This window comes from Lactuca virosa, chromosome 1, assembly GCF_052849685.1.
Source record: "Lactuca virosa cultivar CGN04683 chromosome 1, Lactuca_virosa_CGN04683_v6, whole genome shotgun sequence".
Lineage (NCBI taxonomy): Eukaryota > Viridiplantae > Streptophyta > Magnoliopsida > Asterales > Asteraceae > Lactuca > Lactuca virosa.
The window spans coordinates 62,516,623-62,529,200 of record NC_136426.1 but is presented as its reverse complement, the minus strand read 5'-3'; the positions used below and the strand labels follow the sequence as shown (position 1 = coordinate 62,529,200).

Genomic DNA, 12,578 nt, shown 5'->3' with positions numbered 1-12,578 from the left:
ATATCTTTCGCATACGAGCTTCGTTTTCGACGTTATTTATATCCACGTGTTGGTATTTATGAGTACTACAACTTTTATTTAGACAGCGTTGGCTAATTCTCATTCTATCTCGGAATTACAAAACTGTATCGAATTCGTCACGCTCGAAGAGTAAAGACTAAGCTTCGTCCATATCTTTCGCATACGAGCTCCGTTTTCATCTGTCCTTTTATCGTTTAACTCCTATTAATGATATCTTCATTTCTCGTTTAGATTATTTTGGCTGAAAATCGACCGATCTAAAATTCGAATTTCGGGCTGTGCACTGTTATGCTAAATCTTAGAAAAAATCATAACTTCCTCATACGAAGTCAGATTTGGACGTTCTTTTTATGCACGCTCTCAGTTTAACATATACTACGACTTTCTTCTAGATCGGTAAGGCTAGAAAGTATTTTGTCGTAAATTCATTTTTTTACGATTCCCGGTGTCGCGCCGGTTTTGCCGTAAAACTTCGACGGGTCATAACTTCTTCGTTATAACTAGGATTTCGGCGTTCTTTATATGTACAGAACCTTTGTGACATATACTATAACTTGGTTAAGATTATTTATTCTAAATAATGTTCTATCAAAAAGTCAATTTTGACGCTCATTGTCTCTAAAGTGACTAGCCCGGATCTACGGGCGTTACAATTATCTCCCCCTTAGGATGATTATGTCCCGGAATCATCAACGGAATAGGGTTGTATAATGACTCCCTACGTTATCTCTTCATCCTATGTAATAACCGTAACTTCTATGTCGCTTCGAAAGAGTATCTAACTCTTGGACTCCCTGACTGCAGGCGGTGCTCGATCTTGCACCTGCTCCCTATCTCACGTTAGACTCCAAATTATGACCTACAAGTCACAATCTTGATACTTAGTGGAGACTCCTTCTTCTTCTTAACAAACTTAAGATAAGTTCTTTTATTACTACAATGGATTGATGTGTCATATTCTAATGACCTATCATCGTAGGTTGAAATGCTTAGACTCAAGTGTCTTAGAGTCAAATTCCAAAACAGATTATACCTTCCTTCATGTTCTAATGTGATATAATCACATCTTAGAAGGTAGTATTCCTAGCTACAAGCAACTATCGCGATACCTCTACTGATCGCTTTGATTGTCTTTCCCTTCTAGCTTCGATCTTAAGTCAGATGCTACATCGGACTTGGTTCTCTGAACCATCTAACATACTCTTCTTAGTCGGACTCAATTTTATATGACCACTAGGGTCGGAATAACAATCATCTTCTTAGTCATTACCGAAATAGTAGTAACGACATACTTAAATAAAACGGATTCAGTTACTAGCTTCTTGGTAACCTTGTGACTTTCCCTGATCCAAGCGTGAGTCCTGTACTTCCGGTAGTATATACATCTACTACTTTTCACACCTACTCATACTCGTCCCAAGTATTGTCTCGCAGTTTTCCAATTAACCATAAAAAAATCACATAACAAATTGACACATCGGATAACAAAACGAAGGTTTTATATTATTCCTTGAAACGATTACATAGGTGTTCAAGTTCAACCTATACTATGCCTCTAATGGGCTACACCTCCTGATACTATCCGCTTGGCTTCTTCATAACTTGATCCTCGGATATCCATCCTCACTCCTGATTCCTTGCATTGCCATCTACTTCGTCAATGATCATTTGGAATGCTCTTGCTTTTGGCTTTAGCGGCGCATTTTGCCTTGCAGCTTCGTTCTTCTTTGGACAGTTCTTCGAAATATGCCCATTATTTCCACATTCGTAGCACTTCTTGTTTTCGAATGTACAATCTCTGGAATAGTGACCGGTCCTACCACACTTATAGCACGTCACTTCTCACACCATCTTGCTTCACCTCCTCCTCCTCCAGACTTGAAGAATTTTCTCTCCTTGTTGGGCCTTGAATATCCTTCATGCTTCCTTTTCTCACCAACTTCAGCTCTCTCCAGACCCTTTTCTCTTATCTGGGTCTCCACATTCTTAGCAGCCCAGATGGCGACTTTCAGAGTGGTTGCTTGCTTGACCATTGGACCAAAGTCCGCTGGTAATCCGTGGGCAAACTTGTTGACCTTGGAGAGCTCAGTTGGAACTAGATAAGGAACGAGCTTCATCTTCTCCGTAAAACTTGCAGCATAGTCGGTGACACTCATCCTCCCCTTCTTCAGATTCTGGAATTCATTATTGATCTCCAGAAGATCTTGCTCAGAGCAGTACTGCATCTTTAATTGCACTAGGAAATCTTCCCATGACATCTTGCTTGCTTCTCCCTTGGGCATCGTGTTAGCTAGTAGCTTCCACCAGCTTAGTACTCCAGACTTTAACAGAGGGACCGCAAGGGCGGTCTTTTGTTGGTTGCTACACTCGCAACTCTCAAACATTGTCTCCATCTTGGAGCTCCAGTCCATAACTTCCACCAGTGATGGGCTTCCAGAAAGACTCGGGGTTCGGATGCCATGAAATCCTTGTACTTGCATCCATGTTCGTCATTTCCTCCATCCTGATTGTTTCGTCTAACTATCGGTGGATTGTCTTGACCAACCGTCCCAATGTAGTAAACGCCTTGTTTCCTCCATTCAGCTCGAGCTGTTCAATAGACATCATAAGTTCCTCTCGATTTTGTTGAAGTAAACGCCTTGTTTCCTCCATTTGACGATCCAACATCATTTGGATCATTACTTGTACCCCGGCCATGGGGATTGGCTCAGGTGCGGTTACTACAACAGGTATTTGTTCAATCATTGGGGGTTGTTGATTCCTATTTCCATTCGTGTTCCCGACTCCACTTCGGGTTCTTGCCATTTCGATCTATACACCAAATCAGACGGTCGGTGTGTAATGACGAGAATTAAGATAGGAAATATTTTATCTATGATTGACGTATAAATCCCCTTATCTCTCCAAAAAGTTCTATGCCAGTTCTAATACCGTAATTAAACGTTTAGAAACTTGAACACATAAAGTTTCCAGATCCGGTCGGCAATAGACCATAGATCCGATCATATAATGCATATCATAAATCATTTAGCACATAAAAACATGTTAGACATTTTTTCCTAAATAAGCTAGTGCTTGTGTCTATTCAAGTGTATTACCTAAGACACACTCCTCACAATCATTGCTTAGCATTCTAAGTTTAAGTCTAGAAATAAATCCATATTCATAGTTCGCTTAAACTAATGCTCTGATACCAACTGTGACATCCCCATTTTCACGGCCAGAAAAGACCGATTTTGTTTATGCTTTATAAAAATCAGAGTATCTCTTTCAATAAAAACGTTGCAGAATTTGTTCCCAGAAAAACATGATAATTTCATTATCAGAGCATTTCCGAATAAATGTATTTTTATTCCTTTTAAATCATTTGGGATGTCATCGTCAATACAGAAACATAAGCATAAACAGAACTTACATTCATTTACACTAGTGATCTATATCTCCTTAATCTCTCAGTGTAATGTAACTTCACATCGTCACCTGTGATACAAGTAAACTGAGTGGGTCAGGTTGGGAAACCTGGTGAGTACATAGAGTTTTCAACCCACAATAATATAATTATTATGTTTAATTATCAAACAATTAACCCAATTACCCATCCCCATTATCTTCTTTATTCCTAAGTACATTCCCTAAGGATTTATCCTAAGGGTCGTCTCCTACATCATATTTACCTCTCATCTCCTTACATCGCATTTCCTTATATGTTTGTTCCTAAGGACTCTCCCTAAGGATCATCGCCTACATCGCATAGACAGTATTGATTCAGGGATTACTCCCTCAATACGTGCCCAACAAGGGTTAGGGTATCATCGCATGAATACGTAGTTACAACATCGCCTGAACTCGTAATTCATAGTAAGGGGTCAGAGTATCATTGCATGAATACGTAGTTACAACATCGCCTGAACTCGTAATTCATCACCTACAGGTTATGAGCCTGCTGGTGTTTCCACGGGGTTGTCTATAATAGTCTGTGGTCGCCATCTATACTCTGGCAGATGACTACATCTCCAAATTGCCAGAAAAGGTTATAATATCTTTCATCATACATCACCGATTCATCATCACCTATACTATAACTTGGTTAAGATTATTTATTCTAAATAATGTTCTATCAAAAAGTCATTTTTAACGCTCATTGTCTCTAAAGTGACTAGCCCGGATCTACGGGCGTTACAGAGAGGGTTGCCAAAATTTAACGATAGGGTGGTTGTCGGAAAAAGTGAAGGATGATGAAGGTTGTGGGAGAAGAAGATTGCCAGAAATTACTCAAGATGGGTAAAGGATGGCGGTGATAAAAGAAGATGGTCATTGGTTTGAAAAGTAGTAAAATGACTCAAATACCCCTCATATGAGGGGCACATGAGGGTGGTTAACGGATTCAATAAAAAGGTAACAAAGATATGGACGAAATGTGTAATCGAAACCTAAAATAAGGACAAATTTTGACAAATTTGAAAAATAGGACTAAATTTGTAAAATCATACTAATACAGGGATCATTTTTGTAGTTTAGTCTTTATTCTATTTTGTTTTTGGGAAAATGACACAAATGCCCTACGAAGTTTCTAGGGTTTACTCGTTGAGTCCCTAAAGTTTTTGTCGGGCTTTATGGGTCCCTAAACTAGGATATGATCTGGTCTTTTAGCCCTTGTCAACCTGTAATAGCCCGTTCAGTGACCTTTTAGATAAAAAAAATTCACATTGTGCCCTATAAAGTTAAAAAAAATAAGTTCGGGGATCAATACGAATTAAGTGTGAATCGACTTTAGAAGAGAGAGTTTTTTTTGTACGAATTGATCCCCAAACTTATTTTTTTGGTTTTATAGGGACACAATGTGAGTTTTTTTTTTGTCTAAAATGTCACTGAACCGGCTATTATAGGTTGGTATGGACTAAAAGAGTTGATTATATCCTAGTTTAGATCATATCCTAGTTTAGGACCCATAAAGTCCGATAAAAACTTTAGAGCCTCAACGGTTATACCTTAGAAAATTCGTAGCACATTTCTCTGATTTCCCTTTGTTTTTTACCGCACCCCTCCAAACCCGGCTCTCCCATTTCCCTTTCCAGTTAAAACCCTTCCCACCCCTCCGTTTGTTCTCCGCTTCCCCTTCCGTCGACTCGACGGTGTCACGCTTATAGAATCCACTATGGCCTTCTAATATAATATTTGAAATTACAATCTTTATCTTTGAAAATAACTTCTAATATATCGAAGTAAATTATTACAAATGTGTCGATTGATACAAAACTCTCTTAATATCGGACCCTTTATGCTTTTGTTTGTTCTTCAAAAATTATTACCTATGAGATTCATGGTGTAAATCAGTTTACCTATTAACCAGCCATTGGCTTATAAATATTGTTGGGTACCTGTGTAAGAGCTCAAGTTTTAAGTGGTCTTTTTGAGTAACAATAAGCTTGAAATGCAGAAGGGGGTACAGGAATTCAATGCTTAAATAAAAATATCTATTAATTACACTAGTCATTTTATTTGTCAAATTCTTCTTAGGATTATTTATATACTTTAGAAATATTGAATGAAAATTATGTAAAAGAAATGATTGTGATAATATTAATGTTTAGCTAATAAAATAATTTTGTTTATATAAGTAATTGAAAAAAAAAAAAAAAAAGCAGGGCAGTAATATGTTATGTGAATGGAGACTTGTAAGTTCGTTGAAAAGTCAACAAATGTCGAATCATAAGTTTTGGGGAGTGTATCATACTTGATACTCCAAAAGGGACAAGTTGAAGGAATGGTTGACAATGGAATAGATGGAATAGAGTTATGTGTGGAGATCGACCATTGACTTGATGAATGGCGGAGAATTATGCAATTAATATTCAAACATATTCACTTTATCACATATAAATTGTTTTCCATGCCTCATTACATATCTGTTCATATACCAAGCAAACCAAACCAAACTAAACCGGAAGTTTGTGTCTCTATAAAGTCATCATTAGCTACTAAAATGGAGTGTTGGGTTGTGAGTCAGAGTAAATCATGGGTATATCGGTCCTTGATGTTGATGATGATAAATATTCTAATGGTCGGGCAAACACAAGGAGATTGTATAGTAGAGGAGAGAAAGGCACTACTCGAAATCAAGGCCTCCCATATGAAGTCATATGATTCTGAAATTGACGATTTTCTCCCTACTTGGGTTGATTATGGCAGTAGTACCTCTGGGGATGGTGGCAGCGACTGTTGTGATTGGGAGAGGGTCAACTGCAACACAACCACCGGGCATGTCATAGAGCTTTCTTTGTACAATTTGAGAGGAATGGTAGACGAAAACATGGAGCTTGGGATCCAGTTGTGGCCATTGAATGTTTCCTTGTTTCTTCATTTTAGAGAGTTGACAAGTCTCAATCTATCATATGATTTTCTTGATAAATTAGAGATTATGAAGACAGGTATAGTACAATGTGATTAATTGCTTTAGTATTTTTTTTTTCACCCGGTTCCAACACCATCTTTTTTTAGCAAAACATCCGAGTACATTGACTCCATTCAAATTCATAGACTCAACATCCAATTAATTTATGGGATGTAATTTTCTTCCCTCTTTTTCTGGCCTTTAGCTATTTTAATAAAATTACGGTTGTTCTAAGTAAAAATAGACCAAACACAAGTCTTTACTTCAGAAGCTGCAATTCATGCCAAATCTTATCAGTATCTAACTACTATCTGTGCCCGAAAAGTAGTCCCTACAATATCAAAAGACTAGGATACCTATGATAAAAAACACCTTTTTTCTTTTACAGGACTTGAAAGGTTGTCGAGTTTGAAAAAGTTGGAGATACTAGACCTCAGTTTGAATTATGATATTGATAATGACATTCTTCCATCATTGAGTACACTTTCTTCACTCAAAATCTTGGATCTTAGCCACACAGGCTTGAATGGAAACTACCTTATCAGTGGCATGTTCTCGTCTTTTCTTTCATTCCTTTTTTTTTTTTTTTTTTTTATCATGCAGAAATGCATATTTTAAAGGTACTTACACCCTTTTTACATGAATTGCAAAATTTGCAGCTTTAGAGAACTTGGAGGTGTTGTCTCTAAGCTTTTGTTACTTTAATATTACCTTTGAGATTCAAGGTAATCAATGTCATCTTAAACCCGTCATGCCAATATATAATCACAATGGATTCATACACAAATTTACCTTTTGCGACATTACAAGTCGACCCTAACAGAATGACTCTTCCAGGTTTTGAAATTTGAAATATGGCCTGTTTCTTTTATTGGACAAAAGAAAAATGTAATGGAGTCTTAATTCTTTTGACGAATGCATAACTGAAGTAAAAGTGGATGTATTTTTATACTTCATATATGTTCTCCAGAAAGAGCTTTTCCATTGTTTCCAATTTACGGTGACGCATGAGAACGCATATCTATACAGTGTTTGTGAACATATATCTAATTGTTAATTAGATTAACGCAACCGAAACACCTATAATCTTTTAATTACTTATATAGGCATTCCTTGAAAACATTTATCAAAATATAATGCATATTGTGGTGAACTGGTATTGCACGTTAAATAAGGGTACCTAGTTACAATCATGTAAAAATACCAATGAACATATAATGCACCAAACTAGCTTCAAAATGTACATATGAAAATAGCAAGCATGATGCGTGATATATATGTTTTTCTTTCATATGACAGAATTAGCTCATCTGATTAACTTAAAGAAGTTGGATTTAAGTAATACCTGGTACCTTGGCACACCCAATATCCAAGGTAAATGAAGATTTATAGTTACATACTTGATAAGACCATGCATGGTTTCTTTAAGAATTGCCTTCCCTTTTGCAGACTGTAAGAGCTTATCAAGAATGAAAAGGCTGGAGAGTATAAATCTTTCTGGTAACAGTTTCAACAAGAGCATCATATCATGCTTAACTGCCCTCCCATCCCTCAAGATTCTTGATCTATCCTATTCAACTTCACTGGGAACTTCCTTTCCTGTCCAAGGCATGTTTACCTCAAAAGGAGTCATCATTAAACAAACTAAACTACTATATCTCATCTTTATTATTATTTATTAATTTCTATTTCTTGCTAATTGTTTAACACGTCCTTTTATGTAATTCAGAGTTTAATGATTTGCGTGATTTGGAAGTCCTCCTCTTGAGACGTAATGGTTTCAGTGGAACACTTCCAATGGAAGGTAGAGGTTTTTCCCCACAGCTTAACCAGCTTCATTCATCAATAATCATCACTTATAATAAATCCTTTTTCAGGGTTTTTATTTAGTAACCTTCTCTTGTTTTCATCTAGCTTTTGCATCTTTCCATCATCTTGAGATCTTGGATTTGAGTGAAAACAGTTTTGTTGGGAGCATCCCATCAACAATACAGGGATTATCTTCCCTAAGAATTCTCTCATTCGCTGAAAATAGTCTTAATGGCTCATTATCTGATGATGGTAAGTTATCTAAAGCATGCACGATTAGAAGTCTAGGATTTTTTAGGACAAATGCATAAATGAAATGCTGTTATGGTATGGTTAAATTGGCACACGCTTTTTATAAATTACCTTTCCCTGATAGTTACTCTTTCAGATGCCTAAATTGGTGAACCATTTTTTTTTCTCTTTTGGCAGGATTCTGTGAGTCAAAGAATCTCCAGGAATTGGATCTTAGTAACAACATGCTCCATGGAAGTCTGCCTCAGTGTTTCGACAGTCTAACATCTCTTAAGTTGTTTGATATTTCTTCAAACCAATTCTCAGGGATACTTCCACCATCACTCATTGCTAATCTCACATCTCTCGAGTACATTGATTTTAGTCATAACAAATTTGAAGGTTCATTCTCATTCAGCTCTTTCTCCAATCATACAAAGCTTGAGGCAGTTCGATGTAGAAGCGACAATGACAGGTTTGAGTTGGAAACAGAAGAGCCTATAGATTGGATTCCAAAGTTTCAGTTGAAAGTTCTTGCTCTATCTAATTGCAATATGAATTTTCATAAAGGGCATCTTGTTCCGGGGTTTCTACTTCACCAACACAAGTTACTAGAATTAGACATGTCCCACAACTCCTTGGAGGGGCATTTTCCAAATGGTTTGATTGAAAACAATACGAATTTGCAAGTTCTTAATCTAAGGAACAACTCCTTTGACAGTTTCTCACTGTATAGGAATGCTAATATGAAGTGGTTGGATTTGTCTGGAAATCACCTGAAAGGTACTATTCTAAACAATATCCCAAAGTTCTTTCCAAACATAAATCGTTTGAATTTGTCCAGAAACTCATTAAGTGGTGCTATTCCTCCGTCATATGGTGATATGAGCAGATTACAAGTACTAGATTTATCGGATAATGAGTTATCAGGAGAAGTACCAAAGGAATTGTTTACAAACCTCTCTTACCTGGATATATTGAAACTATCAAGGAACAACTTGCATGGGGAGGTACTCTCAGGAAACCTAAGCTGGGGTAACCACCAATGGGTTTACTTAGATGGCAACCGTTTCACAGGGAAAATCGGAATTAAGAGCTGGGAGGAAAATCTTGAAGGTTTGAGAGCTCTTGATATTAGCAATAACTTATTTACAGGTTTCATTCCTAGCTGGATAAGCAATATGAAATACTTGTCTGAACTTGTGGTGAGAAATAACAGTTTCAAAGGCAGGTTTCCTTGTGGAACAGCTCCATTCTCGTTTCTGGATATCTCACAGAATTCTTTCTCTGGGCCCATCCCATCCTGCTTAAATTTGCAAAATATGGAGCATCTTTATTTGGGTTCCAACAGATTTACTGGATCAGTTCCTCTTTCCTTTGGTAATTTGACTAAGGTTTTGATTTTGGACATAGGCAACAACAAGTTGTCGGGCGGGATTCCCGAATTTCTTGGCGAACTATCCGATTTAAGGATTCTTGTTTTGAGAAATAACAACTTTAGCGGTTCTATTCCAAAGCAATTATGCCAATTAAGTAATGTGAGTTTGATAGATTTATCCAGTAACTCTCTTTCTGGTTCAATACCTAGCTGCCTTCAAAATATTACAGGCCCACGTTACCTTGCTTTCATTGAAAGAATGATGAGTCAGTCTTTCACGGATTTCACTTACGTGGATGGAAGTGATCCTCAGAGGGGGCTTTCTACCAACTTCTATCCCGAAGTTATTGAAACACGAGATGAAGTTCAGTTTACAACAAAAAGCATGTCTCGTCCCTACAAAGGCAATATTCTTGATTACATGGCAGGATTGGATCTTTCGTGTAACAAACTGACAGGTAAAATCCCAGAAGAACTGGGGTTTTTGACCCAGATTCTCGCTTTGAACCTGTCTCACAATCAGCTGACTGGACCCATTCCAGTGAACTTCTCAAATCTTGCTAAACTGGAGAGCTTAGACCTTTCTTCAAATGGTTTGACTGGCAAAGTTCCATCAGAACTGATTAAGCTGACTTTTCTAGGAGTTTTTAATGTTTCTCACAACAATCTGTCGGGTAGACTCCCAGACATGAAACAGCAGTTTGGTACCTTTAGGGAGGCGTGCTACCAAGGCAATCCACTTCTTTGTGGACCACCACTGGAGAAGAAATGTGCCACTGAACCACATGTAACAGATCCATCTCTCGCAGAAGGTATTGATAAATGGTATGAAATTGATATCGTGTGTTTCTATGGAAGTTCTAGTTCGACATTGGTTGTGTTCTTGTTGGGATTTGTTGCCCTTATGTACGTCAATCCTTACTGGCGCAGAAGGTGGCTAGACTCTGTTGAAGAATGTATGTATACATGCTATTACTTTCTTTATAATTCAGTAAAGAAGGCCTGTATCATCTTCCGTAAGTAGGACCTGATTATTTAGAAAGAGTGATATATACAATAAAGGTGAATTTGGTTTTGTATCTATTTATAATATTATGTGTTGACTTTTATATGGTGGTGCGCAATAAGACCTCAATGGTTATAAATGATTCATCATCCAATTTATGCAAACCAGTTAAATTTATGGTAGGCAACATAGCTGAATCTATTATTGCTTAGAATCTGTTATGAAACAAATTCTGTATTGCTTTCTTGTATTGATTATTTGAAGTTTGAACACCTTTGCTTCGGCTGGTGTCTAGGTAATGAATGTTTATAAGCTATAAATTTATATAATAGTATTACTCGTTAGTAGGAATCCATGACCTCAAAACCAGTATTTGCACAAGAGAGAACACAACTCCACTTGCCTTCCACTTTACCACCTCTTTTAAAATGTTGTTGTGGTGACCTTCTATGATTATATATGAGAATACAGTCTAAAGTTACTTGGTACATACTAAAGTAAATTACTACAAATGAATCTGTTGATACCCTTTTAACTTTATTTTTTCTTTTACATTTTTTAATACTTTTATAACTAAAAATTTAAAAATAAAATCTCACCCCACCGTACCTCACAAGCATGCATACACCACTCGTAACGCTTAACTGTCTAAAATCATTTAACATTCTTAAAATCATCCTTTGCGTAAAATGATCCCAAATTCTTATTTTTTTAATAATAAGGTTTACAATCTAAAAGTTTAAGAGTATGAGAGTGTTCAAGATAATATCACATAAGTCTCGAGTAAGAACTACATCAATTGTGGCCTTCTAAATATCCAACCCTCCTCTATAGTCTTTAAACTCTCCCCACTAATATCTGTCAAAATACATACGTTAGACTGGAGAAGCCTAGTGAGTAGCACCGGAGTTCAACATCGTGAGAAAAAATGTAAACCACACCATTTGAGCGGCCCACGTAAATCTGCCCCAAGGCCAATGTGGGAGATCAATTGCAGAACACTAATAATATTTTAAGTGTGTCATGGTTTGAACTGTAGACCTTCTGTTTGGAATTACGTACCTCAACCACTAGGCTCCCACCGCAAGGAAAATAATGAAATCGGACTATAAAGGGTTCAACATCTTGAAAATTCAAAAAATTGGCACATTCTCAAATAAATATGAACCCCGAAAATATCATTAAAATCATTATGAGTAATGTACAAAGAGTTACTTTTAGGTAATAAGAAACATTTGTAAATACATTGTATAACTCTTTAGGCGTTAGTCATTAAATGTCATCAATAGTAATTTTGAGTCTTTCTCATACGTCATCAATAGTTTTTTTTAGTCTTCGTGATAAGTCATCAATAGTAATTTTGAGTAACCATTAAAGTCTTTAGTCATTCCTCATCGTACTTTATATTAAAGTCATTCATAAAATACGATTTCCGTAGATGCACACAAGTTTATGTATAGTATTTCGCATTGCATGGAAGGTATGTAGCCATCATTATTATATTAGTCAATAAAATAATATATTGTATATATTTAGATTATTGTATTTGATTCTTTCATTATTATAAGGATTCAGTTCTTGTATTTGTATATATACTTGTATCAATGAATGAGATCTGCAAGTGATTATCATAAACCTTTATGGTATTAGAGATAAGGCTCAAAACCCTAAAAATCACTATCGGCCGCATCCCCTGTCACAACAGATATGCCGACCACAGAACAACCAGAAAGCAGCACAAA

At 36.6% G+C, this 12,578-nt stretch overlaps 1 protein-coding gene across 1 annotated transcript; it reads left to right on the top strand.

Moving 5' to 3' along the window:
- Positions 1 to 5,915: 5,915 nt before the first annotated feature.
- On the top strand, positions 5,916 to 10,939 carry LOC145137943 (receptor-like protein 1). Its single transcript, XM_079072121.1, has 8 exons — positions 5,916 to 6,449; positions 6,801 to 6,959; positions 7,072 to 7,137; positions 7,712 to 7,786; positions 7,862 to 8,020; positions 8,142 to 8,216; positions 8,327 to 8,473; positions 8,651 to 10,939. Exons 1-8 carry the CDS (start codon positions 6,005 to 6,007, stop codon positions 10,852 to 10,854), a joined length of 3,330 nt encoding a protein of 1,109 aa, XP_078928247.1. The 5' UTR covers positions 5,916 to 6,004; the 3' UTR covers positions 10,855 to 10,939.
- The last annotated feature ends 1,639 nt before the right edge of the window (positions 10,940 to 12,578 follow it).

Coding starts and splice junctions, on each gene's coding strand:
- LOC145137943 (XM_079072121.1), top strand. CDS start 6,005: ATGGAGTGTTGGGTTGTGAGTCAGAGTAAATCATGGGTATATCGGTCC. Junction 6,450..6,800: donor ATTAGAGATTATGAAGACAG/GTATAGTACAAT, acceptor TTTCTTTTACAG/GACTTGAAAGGTTGTCGAGT. Junction 8,474..8,650: donor TGGCTCATTATCTGATGATG/GTAAGTTATCTA, acceptor CTCTTTTGGCAG/GATTCTGTGAGTCAAAGAAT.